The sequence below is a fragment of the Mobula hypostoma genome, chromosome 4, assembly GCF_963921235.1.
Source record: "Mobula hypostoma chromosome 4, sMobHyp1.1, whole genome shotgun sequence".
Taxonomy (NCBI): Eukaryota; Metazoa; Chordata; class Chondrichthyes; order Myliobatiformes; family Myliobatidae; genus Mobula; species Mobula hypostoma.
In genome coordinates this window covers 198,597,477-198,617,962 of record NC_086100.1, presented here as the reverse complement: position 1 = coordinate 198,617,962, position 20,486 = coordinate 198,597,477, and the positions used below count along the sequence as shown (strand labels likewise).

General features: G+C 51.4%; 1 protein-coding gene across 1 annotated transcript in view; it reads right to left on the bottom strand.

Moving 5' to 3' along the window:
* Nucleotides 1–20,486, bottom strand: part of LOC134345023 (shootin-1-like) — a 57,695-nt gene that overhangs the window by 15,489 nt on the left and 21,720 nt on the right. Inside the window, exons 5-12 of the mRNA XM_063045156.1 lie at nucleotides 19,436–19,592; nucleotides 13,899–13,996; nucleotides 12,237–12,318; nucleotides 11,126–11,220; nucleotides 10,570–10,716; nucleotides 9,498–9,651; nucleotides 6,258–6,396; nucleotides 895–950 (exon numbers count right to left, since the gene is read on the bottom strand). Of these exons, the coding sequence (XP_062901226.1) occupies nucleotides 895–950; nucleotides 6,258–6,396; nucleotides 9,498–9,651; nucleotides 10,570–10,716; nucleotides 11,126–11,220; nucleotides 12,237–12,318; nucleotides 13,899–13,996; nucleotides 19,436–19,592 (928 nt within the window). The remainder of the gene's footprint in view (nucleotides 1–894; nucleotides 951–6,257; nucleotides 6,397–9,497; nucleotides 9,652–10,569; nucleotides 10,717–11,125; nucleotides 11,221–12,236; nucleotides 12,319–13,898; nucleotides 13,997–19,435; nucleotides 19,593–20,486) is intronic.

The following is a 20,486-nucleotide window of genomic DNA, read 5'->3' as shown; positions in this document are numbered from 1 at the left end:
TATTCGTCGTATGAGATCCTGCATCTGGCCCTGACTTGGAATATTGGGCAGCACACACACAGAACGCTGGAGGAACTCAGCAGGCCAGGCAGCATCTATGGAAAAGAGTACAGTCAATGTTTCTGGCTGAGACCCTTCGGCAAGGCTGGCTTGGAGTATGGTGTTCAGTTCTGGTCACCTCATTATAGGAAGGATGTGGGAGCTTCAGGGAGGTGCTTTTCCAGGAAGCTGCCTTCTTCTCCACCCTGTCTCCCTGTGACACCATCTTCAGGGAACCACGAGCTTGTCACTCCATGTCTCTGCTCTGTTGGGGTTGAGTCTCCTGAGATGACTGAGGTGGAGGGTGGTGAGAATCCAAAGGTCCATACAAACATTCGACATGGTAACAGAATTAGGCCATTCTGTCCATCGAGTCTGCTTCATCCGTCCATCAAGGCTGATTTATTTTCCCTCTCGGCCCCATTCTCCTGCCTTCTCCCCGTAACCTTTGATGCCCTGACTAATCAAGAATCTATCAACCTCTGCTTTAAATATCCCCAATGACTTGGCCTCCACAACTGTCTGTGGCCATGAATTCCACAGATTCACCATCTTCCCCCTCTCCTGGTCTGACCTATCACCTGTACTCCTCCCCATCACCTTCCCCTCAGCTGGTCTCACCTATTACCTGTACTCCATCCCCTCCCCCCACCTTTGTATTCTGGCTTCCCAGTCCTGATGAAGCGTCTCGCCCCGAAACATTGACTGCTTATTCCCCGACCTCCTGAGTCCATCCAGCGTTTTGTGTGTGTTATAGCATCTGCAGAGTCTCGAGTTCGTGTTTTCTGATGTCCCCTGTCTCGGGAGCCTGCCGGTGGTATGGGAAATGGCAACACAGATCCAAATGTCACTGACCATCCACTTTCTTCTGCCCATCCTTCTGTCGTCTTCGCAGTAACTCTGCCAACGGCCTGTAGAGAACGTCAGTAAATCGGTTTATTATTGTCACACGAATTGGGGTATCATGAAAAACATTGTGCTCCATACATATAGATCGTTTCATTACACGGTGCATTGAGATAGTGCAAGGGAAAGCAGTAACAGAACGCAGAACAACGCGTTGCGGTTATAGAGAGAGTGCGGGTCAAGAGTCCGTCTTATTCTACCGGGGGACCATTCAATAGTCTTATAACAGCGCGTCAGAGACAGTGCGGAGCCTGGTGCTAGGTGCATCTTCTGCCCAATGGGAGGGGGACAAGAGAGAACGCCCAGGGCGGTTGGAGTCTGGGATTATTCTGGCTGCTTTACCGGGACAGCAAGGGAAGTCCATGGACAGGAGGCCGGTTTCTGCATCCCCAACTCTCTGCAGTTTCATGCAGACGTGGCAGAGCAGTTGATCTAACAAGAAGCTGCGTCGCTTTCTGGGGCATCACGGCTGGCCTGTTTCTCTGCTGTTCTGTTCTGTGTTGTAACGGCAATAACAAGACCTTGGACCGGGAACAAAGGTAGTTCAGTTACGTGGAGAGGAGAGCGGGGAGGTTGGGATTGTCTCCGGAGCAGAGAAATTGGGAAGAATTCGACAGGGATTGTCCGGATGAGGAGTGTGCTGAGCTGTGTCCAGGTTGTTCTTGTGGTCACGGTCAGAGCAGTGGCCGTACCAGGCTGTGATGCATCCAGGTAGAGTGATGTTTGTCCAGGCACAGCTCGAGAGCCAAGACGTGACCCAGACACCAACCCACCCTCCCTCCCCTGGTCTGCCTGCCCAAGCCAAGGTCCTGAGCACAGTCTGGTCAGAGCTGAGATAGGTCCGGATATTAGGTGGGAGAAGACCACCAGGCCATAACACATAGGAGCAGAATTAGGCCATTTGGCCCATCGAATCTGCTCCACCATTCCATCATGGCTGACAAGGGTGAACTCCGGGCAATAGGAGGGAGGGGAGAACCTAAGAGCTTTGACAGACTGTGAGGGGAGGTTGAGGAGGGAACCAGTGGGGTAGTGCTTGAGGGATGTTGAGGACGGATCTGATGGTGGAGGGTGGGGGAGGCTTGAGGGAAGGTTGATAACAGATCCGATGGTGGAGGGTGAGGGAGAGCTCGAGGGGAGGTAGAGGAGGGATGTGATGGTGGAGGGTGGGGGAGGCTTGAGGGGAGGTTGATAACAGATCTGATGGTGGAGGTGGGGGAGGCTCGAGGGGAGGTTGAGGAGGGTGGGGGAGGCTCAAGGGGAGGTTGAGGAGGGTGGGGGAGGCTGGAGGGGAGGTTGAGGAGGGATCTGATGGTGGAGGATGAGGGAGGCTCGAGGGGAGGTTGATAACAGATCTGATGGTGGAGGTGGGGGAGGCTCGAGGGGAGGTTGAGGAGGGTGGGGGAGGCTCGAGGGGAGGTTGAGGAGGGATCTGATGGTGGAGGATGAGGGAGGCTCGAGGGGAGGTTGATAACAGATCTGATGGTGGTGGGGGAGGCTCGAGGGGAGGTTGAGGAGGGTGGGGGAGGCTGGAGGGGAGGTTGAGGAGGGATCTGATGGTGGAGGTGGGGGAGGCTCGAGGGGAGGTTGAGGAGGGTGGGGGAGGCTCGAGGGGAGGTTGAGGAGGGATCTGATGGTGGAGGATGAGGGAGGCTCGAGGGGAGGTTGAGGAGGGTGGGGGAGGCTCGAGGGGAGGTTGAGGAGGGATCCGACAGTGGAGGGTGGGGGAGGCTCGAGGGGAGGTTGAGGAGGGTGGGGGAGGCTCGAGGGGAGGTTGAGGAGGGATCTGATGGTGGAGGATGAGGGAGGCTCGAGGGGAGGTTGAGGAGGGTGGGGGAGGCTGGAGGGGAGGTTGAGGAGGGATCCGACAGTGGAGGGTGGGGGAGGCTCGAGGGGAGGTTGAGGAGGGTGGGGGAGGCTGGAGGGGAGGTTGAGGAGGGATCTGATGGTGGAGGATGAGGGAGGCTCGAGGGGAGGTTGAGGAGGGTGGGGGAGGCTGGAGGGGAGGTTGAGGAGGGATCTGATGGTGGAGGATGAGGGAGGCTCGAGGGGAGGTTGATAACAGATCTGATGGTGGAGGTGGGGGAGGCTGGAGGGGAGGTTGAGGAGGGATCCGACAGTGGAGGGTGGGGGAGGCTCGAGGGGAGGTTGAGGAGGGTGGGGGAGGCTGGAGGGGAGGTTGAGGAGGGATCTGATGGTGGAGGATGAGGGAGGCTCGAGGGGAGGTTGAGGAGGGTGGGGGAGGCTGGAGGGGAGGTTGAGGAGGGATCCGACAGTGGAGGGTGGGGGAGGCTCGAGGGGAGGTTGAGGAGGGTGGGGGAGGCTGGAGGGGAGGTTGAGGAGGGATCTGATGGTGGAGGATGAGGGAGGCTCGAGGGGAGGTTGATAACAGATCTGATGGTGGAGGTGGGGGAGGCTCGAGGGGAGGTTGAGGAGGGATCTGATGGTGGAGGTGGGGGAGGCTCGAGGGGAGGTTGAGGAGGGTGGGGGAGGCTGGAGGGGAGATTGAGGAGGGATCCGACAGTGGAGGATGAGGGAGGCTCGAGGGGAGGTTGAGGAGGGATCTGATGGTGGAGGATGAGGGAGGCTGGAGGGGAGGTTGAGGAGGGATCCGACAGTGGAGGGTGGGGGAGGCTCGAGGGGAGGTTGAGGAGGGTGGGGGAGGCTGGAGGGGAGGTTGAGGAGGGATCCGACAGTGGAGGATGAGGGAGGCTGGAGGGGAGGTTGAGGAGGGATCCGACAGTGGAGGGTGGGGGAGGCTGGAGGGGAGGTTGAGGAGGGTGGGGGAGGGCTCCATGTATTTAAGCCTGGGAAAAGAGTGGGGCAGGTTGCAACACTCAGTTTCTGTACATGGAGGTTGACCTTGGTGGGAAGAAGGAGAGCGTGATGCTCTTGGGAAGGAGGAGAGACAGTGGGGTGGGCAATCAGTGAGACATGGGCTGGGGGAGACTTATCGCATGAGATGCAGCACTGGAAGTAAGGAGGCCACCAAATCACCCAAAAAATGACAATAGTGATGTTGGGAAAACATCTGGGATATGACATTCAGGTTTGGTCACGCTGCTGTAGCAAAGATGTCATTAAGCTGGAAAGAATGCAGAGGAGATTGACGAGGAGGGTGCCAGGACAAGGCACTGAGTCACAGAAAGAGGCTGAGCTGGTATGAATCTTCTACATTGAAGAGTGGTTAGTGCATCAGTGATTGAGGTTCTAGTTCAGTTCAATTGTCATTCAACCATACAGGAATATCATAGAAACATAGAAACATAGAAACATAGAAAATAGGTGCAGGAGTAGGCTATTCGGCCCTTCGAGCCTGCACCGCCATTTATTATGATCATGGCTGATCATCCAACTCAGAACCCCGCCCCAGCCTTCCCTCCATACCCCCTGATCCCTTTAGCCACAAGGGCCATATCTAACTTCCTTTTAAACATAGCTAATGAACTGGCCTCAACAGTTTGCTGTGGCAGAGAATTCCACAGATTCACCACTCTCTGTGTGAAGAAGTTTTTCCTAACCTCGGTCCTAAAAGGCTTCCCCTCTATCCTCAAACTGTGACCCCTCGTTCTAGACCTCCCCAACATCGGGAACAATCTTCCCGCATCTAGCCTGTCCAATCCCTTTAGGATCTTATACGTTTCAATCAGATCCCCCCTCAATCTTCTAAATTCCAACGAGTACAAGCCCAGTTCATCCAGTCTTTCTTCATATGAAAGACCTGCCATCCCAGGAATCAATCTGGTGAACCTTCTTTGTACTCCCTCTATGGCAAAGATGTCTTTCCTCAGATTAGGGGACCAAAACTGCACACAATACTCCAGGTGTGGTCTCACCAAGGCCTTGTACAACTGCAGTAGTACCTCCCTGCTCCTGTACTCGAATCCTCTCGCTATAAATGCCAGCACACCATTCGTCTTTTTCACCGCCTGCTGTACCTGCATGCCCACTTTCAATGACTGGTGTATAATGACACCCAGGTCTCGTTGCACCTCCCCTTTTCCTAATCGGCCACCATTCAGATAATAATCTGTTTTCCTATTTTTGCCACCAAAGTGGATAACTTCACATTTATCCACATTAAATTGCATCTGCCATGAGTTTGCCCACTCACCCAACCTATCCAAGTCACCCTGCATCCTCTTAGCATCCTCCTCACTGCTAACACTGCCACCCAGCTTTGTGTCATCCGCAAACTTGGAGATGCTGCATTTAATTCCCTCATCCAAGTCATTAATATATATTGTAAACAACTGGGGTCCCAGCACTGAGCCATGAATACAGCCAAGCGAAAGAGCATTACCCCAGAGCCAAGGTGCCAAACACAGAACCGACAGTCATACACAGCACAGGCACATATAAGGCAGCAGTAAAACAGTCACACGAAAAATTAATCCAAGTCCCTGAGTCTGTGAGTGTTGCAGCAGTCTGCAGTCGAACACAATACAGCTCGTCTTCTGCCGAGCGAACACGACTCCAGCATGGATGCTGCGTCACACCTCTCCCAGCACTCCGCTGGAGTTGGCAGCACTCCCTGGGCGGCTGTAAATGGGCACCAAGTCCAGCTCTTTCAGTTTCTCCACCAAGGAGCAACTCGCTGATGAGGTAGACCTGCAGTACTTCAAGTTTTTAATGTCCAGCATTGTATTGCGATCATAAAAAAATATGGTTGGTTCCATAGAAGCCACTGTGTCCAAGCCCGTTGTCATCTTCAATTCCCTCCACTCTCTGTAAGGAGGTTGTACGTTCCACCTGAGACCTCTGGGGTTTCCACCGGGTGTTCCGGTTTACTCCCACATTCCAAAGTTTTGAGGAGAAACTGCATTAGGCCAGATTGTTCCCAGAGAGACAATCATTTAGCTGTAGGCGTGCTTATGGTTTATTTTAGGGATACAGTGCGGGACTGGCCTTTCCAGAACAAGGAACCACTCCATGCTTCAACCCACCTATTTAACCCCAGCCTAATCACACGACAATGTACAATGACCTGCTAACTAGTATGTCTTTGGACTGCGGGAGGTAACTAGAGCACCCGGAGGAAATCCACGCACTCACGGGAAGGAACATGCCAACCTTCTTACAGAGGACGCTGGAATTGAACTCCGAATGCCCGTGCTCTGAGCTGGAATAGTGTCACGCTGACTGCTGTGATACTGTGGAGCCCCTGTGTGACAGTAAACTTGTACGGAAGCGTACAGTGAAACAGAGACACCGACGCAACATGCAAGCGTCGCTACTCGCTCTGGTACCGGTACACCATGAACACAATGCTGAGCAGTAGGTGAAGGCTGGTGGGATCTTGGTTCACTTACTCGATAGGGGCTGCGCTTGGTGGGGGCGGAGGGGGTGGTGGGGGTGGGGGTGGAGGAGGTGGGGTTACGCCGGCGGCCCCCTTGTCCACCTCACTCATCGGACCGTCTGAGGAGCTCCGTTCCTGCTGCAGGTCTCTGACTAGAAGCAAAGAAGCACATTGGTAAGTTCTGAGCCCGATGACAGCGCAGAATGCCGATCAAACCCACCACCCCCCTCCACGTCACACACACACCCCACCATACAAACCTGGCCTCCAAATCCCACCCACCTCACCAGCCCGCAGTCCGTGCCCCTCCCTGCCTCAAACATCTCATACAGGTGGCCGCTAAACCTTGGCTGGGGTAGGGTAGTGGTTAGCACAACGCTTGGGGCGTTCCAGAGTTCAGACTTCAATTCCGATGCCAACTGTACGGCCTCTTCATGAACGTACAGGTTTCCTCCGGGTGCTTCACTTTCCTCCCTCAGTCCAAAGACGAACCGGCCGTGGATGAATCGGTCGTTGTGAATTGTCCCATGATTAGGCTTTGGTTAAATCAGTGGTGCTGGGCGGTAGGCTCGATGGGCCGGGAGGGCTCGTTCAGTGCTGTATGTCTAATAAGTGAATAAATCAGCCTCCCTTCCTCTGCCCGGTGTCCTGGAGAAGGAATGACCCTTCGCCCTGCATCCCTCAGCTGGAGGCTGAGCATACAGCACAGAAAGAGGCCCTTCGGCCCAACAACTCAATGACAACCAAAACGTCTGTCTCAGCTTGACTCACTAGACAACATTTGTTGCACATCTCTCTACAAGGTCACCCCTCAACCTCCTTTGCTCCAGGGAAAAGAGTCTCAGCCTGGCCAGTCTCTCCTTATAACTCCAGCCTCCTGGTGAATCTTCTCTGCACCCTCTCCAACTGAATGAAATCCTTCCAAGAGTTGGGTAACCAGAACTACACACAGTCCTCACAGTGCAATCTCACCAATGTCTGGTACAGTTGTAACATGACCTCCCAACTTCTGTATGGAGTGCTTTAACCAACGAAGGCCAGCATGCTGAATGCCTCCCTCACCACCATGTCTACCTGTGCCACCACTTTCAGGGACCCATGTACCTGTATCCGAGGCCGCCCTGTCATACAGTGCTCCCCAGGACCTTACCAGTTATTGTGTAAGTCTCGCCCCGGTTTCAGTACCCGAAGTGTAACACTTGGCAGTTGTCCAAGTTTCTATCTGCTTTTCTTTGGCAGACATCCCACCTCTCCCGGAAGTTCCGGGAGTCTCCCGTATATTAATAGTGGCTCCCTGATGCCGCAAATTATATACAATATCACGGAAATCAATTTTTTTGAGAGTGAGTGAGAGAAAAGCAAGAGAGAGCGCAAGAGCGACCACGAGAGAGAGAGCACACGAGAGAGAGCGAGCGAGAGAGAAAGCAAGCGAGAGCACTTGAGATGCCACGGGCGACCGCGCAAGAGAGCGCGAGCGAGAGCACGCCATGGCAGAGTGCTCCAAAAAAAATATAAAATGTACGCCACCCCAGACTACACTAAAGTGTACCCCTGCCTAATAGGGGTCAAAATAATGACAGTGTTGCTCGCTGCACTGTTTGCAACAGTGACTTTTCTATTGCCCATGGTGGGTTAAGACAGTAAAAGACATGTTGAGGTGAGTTTAACAGGTGTCATTCGTTCATTAGCATAGCTAACGTTATTTAAACTAGCTGGCTAGCTGCTCAGGAGCTACTCTATTGCAGACATCCCACCTTTCCCGGAAGTCTCCCGCAAATTGATGGTGCTACCTCACTGAAATGAGTTTTTGCAGGATGGGATGTCTGCTTTGGCCCTCTGACCAGTTGATCTAGACCCTGTTGGAATCTTAGACAACCTTCTTCTCTGCCCACTTTGGTGTCATCTACAAACTTAGTAATCATACCAGCAGCATTCTATTCCAAGCCATTGCATACTGTAAATAATAAGCAACAGCAGACCCAGCATCGGTCACTGCAGCCCTCCAATGGTCACGGGACTCTGGTCTGAAAATCAACCCTCCACCAGCACCCTCTGCCTCCTTCCTCCAAGCCAATGGTGTATTGTCCACCTCACTCTGGGTCCCAAATGACCTTACCTTCTGGACCAGTCCTTGTCAAAGGTCTTGCTAAAGTCTATGTTGATAACATCTACCACCCTGCCTTCATCAATCCTCTTGGTTACCTGTTCAAAAAACTCTCTTCACATCATCTCATCACACACTCCTGGAGTCAGACAGAGAGAAACTCCCTCTACATTGTCCCATCACACACTCCCAGGGTTAGACACAGAGTGAAGCGCCCTCTACATTGTCCCTTCACACACTGAGGGTCAGACACAGAATGAATCTCACTCCACACCATCCCATCTACACTGTCCCATCACACACACCTAGGGTCAGACACAGAGTGAAAGTCCCTCTACACCACCACATTACACACCCACATTACACACTTATTTTAGTGCAGGGGTCCTCAACTTTCTTGGAACCGCGGACTGGTTTAATATTGACAATATTCTTGCGGACCGGCCGACGGGGGTGGGGGGGGGGTGTTCAAGTAGGGTTAAACTCACCTCAACATGTCTTTTACAGTTAGGGTTGCCAACTTTCTCACTCCCAAATAAGGGACAAAAGTAGCAGTCAAATCCTGGGACATTTTACCCCAGAAAGACTACCATAACCATGAAGTCTCGCGCGGGCACCTGTGTGCACATGAGTGACGTGTGCACATGCGCGTACGTGCCGATTTTTCCCCCCACTAATCGGTTTTGTCTTCATCTTCCCGACTATACATATATTATTTCTACGTTATATAGGCTGTGTATTTATCATATCATTCCTGCTTTTACTATATGTTAGTGTCATTTATTTTCAGTTTTATGTGTTATTTAGTATGATTTGTTAGGTTATTTTTTGGGTCTGGGAATGCTCAAAAATTTTTCCCATATAAATTAATGGTAATTGCTTCTGTGCTTTACGCCATTTTGGCACGCTCTATTGGCACGTTTCATTGGAACGCTCTACCTTAGCAGGGTAAATACTGGACAAACCAATTTAGCCCAATATACGGGATGTCCCAGCAAACACAGGACAGTTGGCAACCCTATGTTCAAGTTCAACAGTGCATGACAGGGAATGAGGAAAGGTGCAGCTGACTCATATCGTTTCCTCACGGCCCGGTAGCACATACTTTGCGGCCCGGTGGTTGGGGATCACTGTTTTAGTGTTACTGACGTTTGGTTTCGAGCTCCTGATTCCTCCTCTCAGCCTCCTGGACTTTGTCCTCAAGCTCGATTTGATGTTCGTCTGCCAACTGCAAGAGGATCCGAAGCCTGTCGACCTCCTTCCTGTACTCACTGCCCTCGACCTGCGCTTGCAGCTCCGTCACCTGCAGAGGGCCAGGCAGAGCTTCAGACAACCAGGCAGAGCCACGGGGAAGAGCGGCGGATGAGATGGGCTGTGTGAGGAGCAGTGAGCTGGGGCTGGGGGGTGTGAATGCATAGAAGAAAGAGGAATGGTCGAGGGTGGGAGGGCAAAGATGGAGGGAAGTAAGAGAGTGGAGGGAGGGAAGGAGGGTTTGGATGGAACGGAGCTAATAGTACACAAGGAAGAGGAACGGAGGGGGACAGTCTGGGTGGAGGGAGTGGATGGATGTTATGGAGTAAGGGGAGTGAAGGGAGGAAATGGAAGGATGGAAATTCTGAGGCAGGTGGTGCTCTCTCCTCGCACCAATCCCTACCCTGCCCTCTCCCTTGCCCTTCCCATCCTCACCTCTCCCCTCGTCATTTCCCACCCTCACCTCTCCTCTCGTCATTTCCCACACTCATCTCTCCCCTCGTCATTTCCCACCCTCACCTCCCCCCTCACAACACGCTGGAGGAACTCAGCAGGTCGGGCAGCATCCGTGGAAACAATGAGTCAATGTTTCGGGCCGGAACCCTTCGTCAGGACTCCCACCCTCACCTCTCCCCTCGTCATTTCCCACCCTCACCTCTCCCCTCGTCATCTCCCAGCCTCACCTCTCCCCTCGTCATTCCCTACCCTCACCTCTCCCCTCGTCGTTTCCCACCCTCACCTCTCCCCTCGTCGTTTCTCACCCTCATCTCTCCCCTCGTCATCTCCCACCCTCACCTCTCCCCTCGTCATCTCCCAGCCTCACCTCTCCCCTCGTCATTCCCTACCCTCACCTCTCCCCTCGTCGTTTCCCACCCTCACCTCTCCCCTCGTTGTCTCCCACCCTCACCTCTCCCCTCGTTGTATCCCACCCTCACCTCTCCCCGTGTACCCTCGCCGTGTCCCTCCTCACCTGTTTCTCGTGGAGGAAGCGTTCCTCCTGGAGGGTCCGGTGGGCGGTGCCCACCTCCTCCATGGCCTTGAGCAGCTGGATGCTGGGCTCTGCTCTCTCCAAGAGGATCAGACTCTGCCGGTTTGCCTCCTGCTTCTTCACTCGCATCTGCGGCCGTCCCAGAGTGAGTGAGGGAGAGGGCAGGGTCAGCTGGACGTTCCTCACCCTGAGACCCTCCTCCTCCCCATTGCCCCATCCCCCTGCAATCTCCCAAAATTTGTCACCTTCTCGCCACAACCCCCTCCCACCCTCCATCCACTCTGAACCCTTTCACTCCATCTCTCCCCTATCCCCACCCTACTCTCTCACTCTCTCCACCTCACCCCAAACCCTTCCACCCTCCGTCCACTCTCGCCCCCCCATTGTAAACTGCTCCCCCACAGCCCCTCATTGATCCCTGACTCTCTCCACCCTTGTGACTCTCCCTCATCACTCGCCATCACATCTAACCTCCACACGCTCCTCCCCAACACTCCATCACCCTCACCTCTCCCCGCCCTGCCCCGCCCCGCCGTACCTGGTGGGCGTAGATCTCTGCCCGCTGCCTGAGACCCTGCTCCAGCTCCAGGTTCTGCTGTAGTTCCTGGTATTCCTGGGTCACCAGGGTGGAGACTGTGACAGAGAGAGAATCTGTTACAGCCCCCCTCCTCTCATCTGGGGCCAGCCAACGGGAGGGACGTGCAATGGCTTCCCGTCCTAAGGGCCGAGTGGCCTTCCTCTGCCTGGGCTATTGGGCAGAGCCCATGCCCGGTGGCAGCATTGGAATGGGAGGGGTGGGGTGAGTGGGGTGGGGGGTTTGGTGGGAGGGCATAGGGTTTCACTCCGTACTGTCACTGGAGAGGTGTTGTCTCCTAGAGTGGGCAGTCCCTCACTCGTCTCAGCTCCCTCCTGAACACCAGAGTTACAGAGAGAGAAAAAGAGACAGAGAGACAGACTGAGCGGGAGATAGAATGATAGAGATAGAGAGAGATACAGAGATAGATAGATAGAGATAGAGACAGAGACGGAGAGAGCAAGACGGAGAGAGCAAGACGGAGAGAGGGGGAGAGAGGGGGAGAGAAATAGAGAGGAAGGGAGGGAGGGGGAAAGAGAAGACCAGAGAAAGAAGTAAGAAAGAACGAGAGAGAGTCAGAAGTAAACAGGGTGCCCAGAAGGGGCTGATTGGTTTTGTATGTAACACGTGCATCGAAATATCAAAACAGTGAAATGCTTTGTTTGTGTCAGTGACCAACACAGTCTGAGGAAGAGCTGGGGGCAGCCCGCAAGAGTCACCACGCTTCCAGTGACAACATAGCACGCCGACAACCCACAAGGAACACGAACAGCCCAGTAACCCTAGCCCGGATGTCTTGGGAATATGGGAGGAAACCCACAAGGAACACGAACAAACTCCTGACAGGCAGTGGTGGGAATTGAACCTGGATTCTTGCTGCTGTACAGCACTGCGCTATCCGCTGTGCTACCGTGCCGGCCCTTTGGGCTGGGTCCATTTGCGATGAACGTTTGTGGCGAAGGGGAGATCGAGATGGAGAGGGAGACAGAGAGAGAAGCAGAGAGGAAATGGGAAAGAGTGCCAGAGGGACTGGGGTAGACGTGAAGGCTGGGTGAGTTGTCAATGCCATTCGCACCTGTACTGAGCCGCTGAAGGTTCTTGTTCTGCTTGTTGAGCGTGTCCTTCAGCAACCTCTTCTCCCTGTGTTCCCTCTCTGCCTGTGTGTCACAAACAAACAGGGTGTCAGGAAACAGGAGAGACCCCCTAGCCCAGAAGATGTACGGGGGGACTCCCAGGAAATAGATGGGCTGAAGAACCTCGTGAGGTGCACGGTGAGGACAGAGGGGACGCAGCCGATGTGTCCAGAGGGCAGCAAGGAGACATCCACATGGCCCCTGCACTCCGGTGACGTCCCAGACACCTCATGGCCAATTGGGTGCAGTATGAGCAGCCAGGATGCACAGAAAGATCTCACCAAGCACACTGGAGGACCGAAGGAAAAGCATAGTCCCCAGCAGGAGAGGCAGCATCTATGGAGGGAACTAAACTATTCCAGGCTGAGACCCTTCATCAAGACTCACCAGGAATCCGGGGAATAGTGTCCAGTGAAAAGGCTGTGAGATCTTTCAGATCTACTGGGCAGAGAGCTGATATAGTATGCCGCAGCCTCTGCCAGTGCAGAGATCCCAGGATACTGACTGAGAGCAGGAGGCATGCATGCATCACACCAGCAGAAGGAGAGCACAGAGCAGTCAGGCCCAGAGCTTGGACCCATATCGGATATCAGCTCCCCTCTATCACCTGTGGACTGTCATCAAAATAGTCCCAATGTTTGCAAGGTGGCCAGGAGCCCAAGCAGCTCCAGTTTCTGCCTTAAGCACTGGGAATATGGGTAGTAGGAGAGAATGGGAAGGGCTTAGATCCATTGGGAGTGTGGACAGGGGGAGTGAATGGGAAGGGATTGGATCCACTGGGAGTGTGGACAGTGGGAGTGAATGGAAAGGGGCTGGATCCATTGGGAATGTGTACAGTGGGAGTGAATGGGAAGGGGTTGGGTCCATGGGGAGTGTGGACAGAGGGAGCGAATGAGAAGGGTTGGGTCCATTGGGAATGTGTACAGTGGGATGAATGGGAAGGGATTGGGTCCATTAGGAGTGTGGACAGAGGGAGTGAATGAGAAGGGTTGGGTCCATTAGGAGTGTGGACAGAGGGAGTGAATGCGAAGAGTTGGGTCCATTGGGAGTGCGGACAGAAGGAGCGAATGAGAAGGGTTGGGTCCATTAGAAGTGTGGACAGAGGGAGTGTTTGGGACAGGGTTGGGTACATTGGGAGTGAGGGCAGTGGGAGTGAATGGGAAGGGGTTGGGTCCATTGGGAGTGTGGACAGTGGGAATGAATGGGAAGGGGCTGGATCCATTGGAAGTGTGGACAGAGGGAGTGAATGAGAAGGGTTGGGTCCATTAGGAGTGTGGACAGAGGGAGTGAATGGGAAGGGGTTGGGTCCATTAGGAAAGTGGATGTTGCAATGGGAGTGAGTGGGAAGGGGTTGGGTCCACTGGGAGTGTGGACAGAGGGAGTGAATGGGAAGTTGGGTCCATTGGGAAAGTGGATGTTGCAATGGGAGTGAATGGGAAGGGGTTGGGTCCATTGGGAGTGTGGACAATGGGAGTGAAAGGGAAGGGGTTGGATCCACTGGGAAAGTGGATGTTGCAATGGGACTGGTTTGCAGTGAGCAGTGTAATTTCCATTCCACCATGTTCTGGGTAGTTTAAAGGTTTCCCGTTCTGGGGATTACTCACCTTCTCCAGTAGCTCAGCCACTTGCAGTTCCAGTTCAGTCACCTTGCCCGTCAACTGCTTCTTCTCCTCCAGGAGCTGGGTGATTCTCTCCTGTAATTCTGATGCCAGAGGCAAAGGTTCAGAGAGCTGGGTAGGCAGCCTTGTACTCTCACATTGTCTGAGAACCACCCCACAACAACAAATATCACATCCACCACGTTCTGGGTAAAGACTTTCCTTCTCTGGGGTGCCTATGAGTTGCATTTTTAGAGAAGCTCATGGTTGAGCCCACTAGGGGATCAGTTTTCTGGATGGGTGTTTGCAATTATGTAGAGACTGTAAGGTAAAAGGACTCTGAGGGGAAATTAGTCATAATAGGTACAAATTCACCCTGAATATTTGAAAATATGAAATTTGAGAATGAGAAGCTAAGTCAAATGTACCAGTATTACAGTGGAGTAAAGGGAATTATAGAGGCAAGAGAGAGGAGTTGGCCAGAATTGACTGGAAAAGAACACTGGCAGGGATGATGGCAGAGCAGCAATGGCTGGAAACAATTCAGAAAGGACTGGAAGCAATTCAGAAAAGACAGAAAATGCATCCCAGACACTCTAATTCTCCCAATTTGTTTATGGGAACACAAACTGGAGGTATGGAGACATGATCCACTGTCACTGGTTTCGGTAAACGAAGACCAAGAAGGACGCAAAAAACAATTTGGAAGGCACAGGATATTTCCATCTCAAAGAGGAAGAAGTATTCTAAAGGAAAGATGACATAACCGTCGCTAACAAGAGAAGTCAAAGCCAACATAAAAGCCAAAGAGAGGGCATATAACAAAGTAAAAATAAGTGGGAAGTTAGAGGATGGGAAGCTTTCAAATACCAATGGAAGGCAACTACAGAAGTCATTAAGAAGGTAAAAATGGAAGATGAAAGTAAGCTAGCCAATAATATTGAAGAAGATATCAATAAGTTTCCTCCATAAAGTGTTAAAGAGAGGCAAGAGTGGATATTTGATTGCTGGAAAACAATGCAGGAGAGATAGTAATAGGGGGGACAATGAAATAGTGGATGAACTGAATAAGTATTTTGCATCAGTCTTCACTGTGGAAGACACTAGAAGTATGGTGGAATTTCCAGGTGTCAGGGGACATGAAGTGTGTGCAGCCGCCATAACTAGAGAGAAGGTTCTTGGGAAAATGTAGGGTGTGAACTCACCGGACCAGATGGTGTACACCCAGGGTTCTGAAAGAGGTGGCTGAAGAGATCATGGAGGCACTAGTAATGATCTTTCAGCAATCACTAGATTCTGGAATAGTTCCGGAACCCCCCAAAAATTGCAAATATCGCTCCATTCTTCAAGAAGGGAAGAGGCAGAAGAAAGGAAACTACAGGCCAGTCTGTCTGACCTTAGTGGTTGGGAAGATGTTGAAGTCAATTATTAGCGATGAGGTCTCAGAGTTCTTGGAGGCAAATGATAAAATAGACCGCAGTCTCCATGGTTACCTCAAGGGAAAATCTTAGCTGAAGATCTGTTGGAATTCTTTGAAAAAATAACAAGCGGGATAGACAAAGGAGAATCAGTAGACATGGTGTACTTGGATTTTCAGAAGGCCTTTGACATGGTGCCATGTGAGGCTGCTTAACGAGCTATGAGACCATGGTGTTACAAGAAAGATGCATAAAGCAATGGCTGATTGGCAGGAGACCAAGAGTGGGAATAAAAGGATCCTTTTCTGGTTGGCTGCCGGTGTCTAGTGGTGTTCCACAGGATTCTGTGATGGGATTGATTCTTCTTGCATTATATATCAATAATTTGGATGATGGAACTGATGCTTTGATGCAAAGTTTGCTGATGATATGAAGATAGGTGGAGAGGCACATAGTTTTGAGGAAGTAGAGAGGCTACCGACAGATTTAGACAGATTAGGAGAATGGGCAAAGAAATGGCAGATGGAATACAATATGGGGAAGCATGTGGTTCTGCACTTTGGGAGAAGAAATGAAAGGGGTGACAATTTTCTGACTGGAGAGAAAATACAAAATACTGAGGTGCAAGGGGACTTGGGAGTCCATGTGCAGGATTCCCTAAAGGTTAACTTGCAGGTTGAGCCTGTGGTGAGGAAGGCAAATGCAACGTTAGCATTCATTTCAAGAGGACTAGAACATAAAAGCAAGGATGTAATGTTGAAACTTTATTAAGCACCTGTAAGGCCTCACTTGGAGTATTGTGAGCAGTTTTGGGCCCTTATCTTAGAAAGGATATGCTGAAACTGAAAGGAGTTTCATGAAATTGATTCCAGGATTGAAAGGGGTGCCATAAGAAGAGTGTTTGATGGCTCTGGCCTGTATTCAGCAGAATTCAGAAGGATGAGGGGTGACCTCGTTGAAACCTATCAAATGGTGAGAGACCTTGATGGAGTGAATGTTTCCTATAATGAGATGTACTGCTTCCGCAGAACAATAAATTTGATGACATATGTCGAAGATGTTAAACCTGATTCTAATTCTGATACTACGAGAGGACATTGTTTATCTTCTCCCTGGGGTTGCCTGTTCCCTCTGCAGAGCTCCAGATTCCTGGGAATCAGCCGAGGGAGGGGACTGACCCAGGGCTCTGCTGGGATGGGAGGGAATAACTCCTAATGTTGTCTTGCAAAGATGGGTAGGGTGGAGGGAGTTGCTTTATCTTTGACTGTCGAAAGCCATCGTCACTTTAGAACAAAGATGAGGAGGAATTTCTTTAGTCGGAGAGTGGCGAATCTGCAGAATTCATTGGGTACATTTAAAGCGGAGGTTGATGGGTTCTTGATTAGTCAGGGTGTCAAAGCTTAGTCAAGGGGAGAGGGCAGATGGATAGGGTTGAGGGGGAAACTTAATCAGCCATAATGGAACGATGAACAGGCTCAGTGGGATGAATGGCCTAATTTTGCTCCCATGTCTTAGGATGTCATGGAGGTGGCATTTTTTGTTTGTGTTCAAGTTTATTACAAATGATATCAGAAAACAATGCTGGAGAGGTAGTAATGGGGACAAGGAAATGGCAGATGAACTAAATAAGTATTTTGCATCAGTCTTCACTGCGGAAGACTCTAGCAGTATCGTGGAAGTTCCAGGTGCCAGGGGCACACAGTGTGTGAAGTTACCATGACTAGGGAGAAGATTCTTGAGAAAGTGAAAGGTCTGAAAGTAGATATCACCTGGACCAGATGGGGTATACCCCAGAGTTCTGAAAGAGGTGGCTGAAGAGATTGTGGAAGCATTAGCAATGATCTTTCAAGAACTGCTAATTCTGGAATGGTTCTGGAAGACTGGAAAATTGCAAATGTTACTCCACTCTTCAAGAAGGGAGAGAGGCGGAAGAAAGGAAATTATAGGACAGTTAGTCTGATCTCAGTGGTTGGAAAGATGTTGGAGTTGATTATTAAGGATGAGGTCTCAGGGTACTTGGAGGCACATGATAAAATAGGCCATATTTAGCCTGGTTTCCTTAAGGGAAACTCTTGCCTGACAAATCTGTTGGAATCCATTGAAGACATAACAAGCAGGTTCTCAAAACTGATTTCAGGATTGAATGGCTTGTAATATGAAGAGTGTTTGATGGCTCTGGGTCTGTTTTCACTAGAATTCAGAGGAATGAGGGGTGACCTCATTGAAACCTATCGAATGGTGAAAGGCCTTGATAGAGTGGATATGGAGAGAATGTTTCCTATGGTGAAGAGTCTATGACTAGAGGACACAGCCTCATGATAGAGGGGCATCCTTTTAGAACGGAGACGAGGAGGAATTTCTTTAGCCAGAGAGTGGTGAATCTGTGGAATTCTTTGCCACTGGCAGCTGTGGAGGCCAAGTTCTTATGTATACTTAAGGCAGAGATTGATAGAATCTTTATTGGTCAGGGCATAAACAGACACGGTGAGAAGGCAGGAGATTAGAGCAGACAGGAAAATTGAATCAGCCATGATGAAATGGCAGAGCAGATCTGATGGGCCAAATGGCCTAATTCTGCTCCAATATGTTATGGTCTTATGGACACCACTTTAACTCGGACACCGCGGAGGTCTGGCACAGGCAACACAAGGCAGGCACGAGAACCTTTAGAAGGGTTGTTCTCTTCTGACAGTCCGTAATTGAACATATCAAGATAGATGGCAGCTATGAGCCAAAGAAGCACGAGCCAATTGAATATAAGGGTCAAATGAATGGGTGGCGAATCTGAACCAAGACAAGCAAACAGGGGCCTATGTTTCTATAGCCTAGTAATTTCTAAGGTAGGGACATGTTCAGAACAACTCTGTGGGCCGAAGAGCTTGTATTGTGCTGTAGGTTTTCTATGTTTCTATGAATACGGGCACTCCCAGGGAGAAACTGCACACTGAGGATATCACCTCGACTGGCGATGAAACCTCTGCAAGCCAATCGCCAAATCTGGTGAACACGACAACGTCAAACTCCCCAACCCAAGCTGCGAATTTTCACCACCATCCTGGTCTCTAATTCTATCTCAGACTGTACTTCCCTTCACTTGCAACAATGTCATTATGTTTATCTTTGCTCATGTTGTCATGTAAATTAGGTATGAGTTACTGTGCTGCAGGTGGAAGAAGATAATTTTTATAGCGGTAGTACTCTGGGACTGTACTGCATGTCCATCACAATAAACCTGAAGTTGGACGTGGACAGCAACACAAACAATATGCTGGGGAAACTCAGCAGGTCAGGCAGCATCTATGGAGATGAATAAACAGAGAAGTTTCAGGCCGAGACCCCTTGCCAGGACTGGAGGGGAAGGGGGAAGGAGCCAGAATAGGGGGACGGAAGGAGTACAAGCTGGCAGGAGAAGGGAAAGAAGGGTGGAAGAAGTAAGGAACTGGGAGGTGATAGGTGGAGAAGGTAAAGGGCCGAGAAGAAGAATCTGATTGAAGAGAGCGGACCAAGGGAGAAAGGGAAGGAGGAGAGGCATCTGAGAGAGGTGATGGGCAGGTGAGGAGAACACATGAGGAGAGAGGGGAACCAGAGTGGGATGGAAAAAGAGGGAAGGTAGGAGGTGGAACTTAGCAGAAGTTGGTGAAATAGATGTTCATGCCATCAGATTGGAAGCTGTCCATACAGAATGTGAGTGTGGTTTCATTGTGGCAACAAAGGGGCCAAGGACCAACATGTAGGAATGGGGATCACTTTGAAATGGGGGGCCACCAGGAGCTGTTGCCTTTTACAGCGGACAGACCCCTCGCACCCACCTTCCCCTTCACCTGGTCTCACCCATTACCTGTCAGCTTGGACAGTTTCCCCTCCCCCCACCTTACTCTGGCCTCAGCCCTCTTCCTTTCCGATCCCGATGAAGAGTCTCAGCCCGAAACATCACCTGTTTATTCACTTCCGCAGATGCTGCCTGACCTGCTGAGTGTGTGTGTGTGTGTTACTCCAGGTGTCTGACATCTGCAGCACATCCTGCTGTTTTCACCGTGGACAGGGTGGGCGGGAGACTCCATCCCTGCCCTCGTTTGGACGGATTGAGGAGTGGAGGCCCTGGTCCACTCTGTTGAGACATGTCACCTTTGATCTGGAGCTGGTATTGGTAGACAGGATCCTCGCTGGGATCGGTGCCCTCCTCTGTCCCCGGGGCCAGCTGGGCAATGTCGTCTGGCAGCTTGTCCCACATAGGCTGCAGGACCAGGCTCATCCTCTGCAGTTTGCGGTTCTCTTTGCTGAGCTGTGAAAACACGGTCGAGTTAACCTGAACCCCACCACACTCAGCCAGAGAACATCTCCCACCTCTCACTCAATTTCATCGTCACATGTACAACCAAAGGAAACCGGACCACAGTGCACCCACAATACATACATCACACGCAGCACATAGAACTAAATATTACCTCAGATAAGTTAATAAATATAATTCAAATGCATGTAGTGGGCAGCACAGGTAAACAGTAAACAGCTCATTGTCCTAGTGACGAGACCTCGGTGGTGGCAGGGTATTCACTAGTCTCACAGCCTGAGGGAGGAAGCTGTTACCAGTCTGGCAATCCAAGTCCTGATGCTCCTGTATCTCCTTCCTGATGGTAGTGGGTCAGAGAGATTGTGGGATGGGTGGTAGGAATCCTCAACAATACTTCAGGCCCTTTGTATACAACCTGTCCCTAACCCCTCCCCTGGTTAACCTGCCCCAGTACATCCAGTGGAGGAACCAACTCCCAGCCTGCATTCATCCTAAACCGCCCCCCCGGCCGGGTTAACTTGGCCCCATTCCACACTGTGGGGAACAAACGCCCAGCTTGCACTCACCCTGACCCCTCCCCCAGTTAACCTGCCCCCACCACACTCAGCAGGGGAACAGACTTCCAGCACTCATCTTAACCCCACCCTCCCCAGTTAACTTGCTCCCACTGCACACAGTGGGGAACAAACTCCCCCCCCCCCCACCCCCGGGTTGTGATTGGAGAGCCTGACAGGATGCCTTTTGGCCTCTTGTGCCTTTACTAGCTCTCTGAGACTACCCTACTAGTTTCAACACAGCCGTGGAAACTGCGGGCAGTTTCAAGCTCCCGTAACTGCAAGTCTTCAACAACCTCTTATGATTCCAGAACACATTCTATGCAATCAG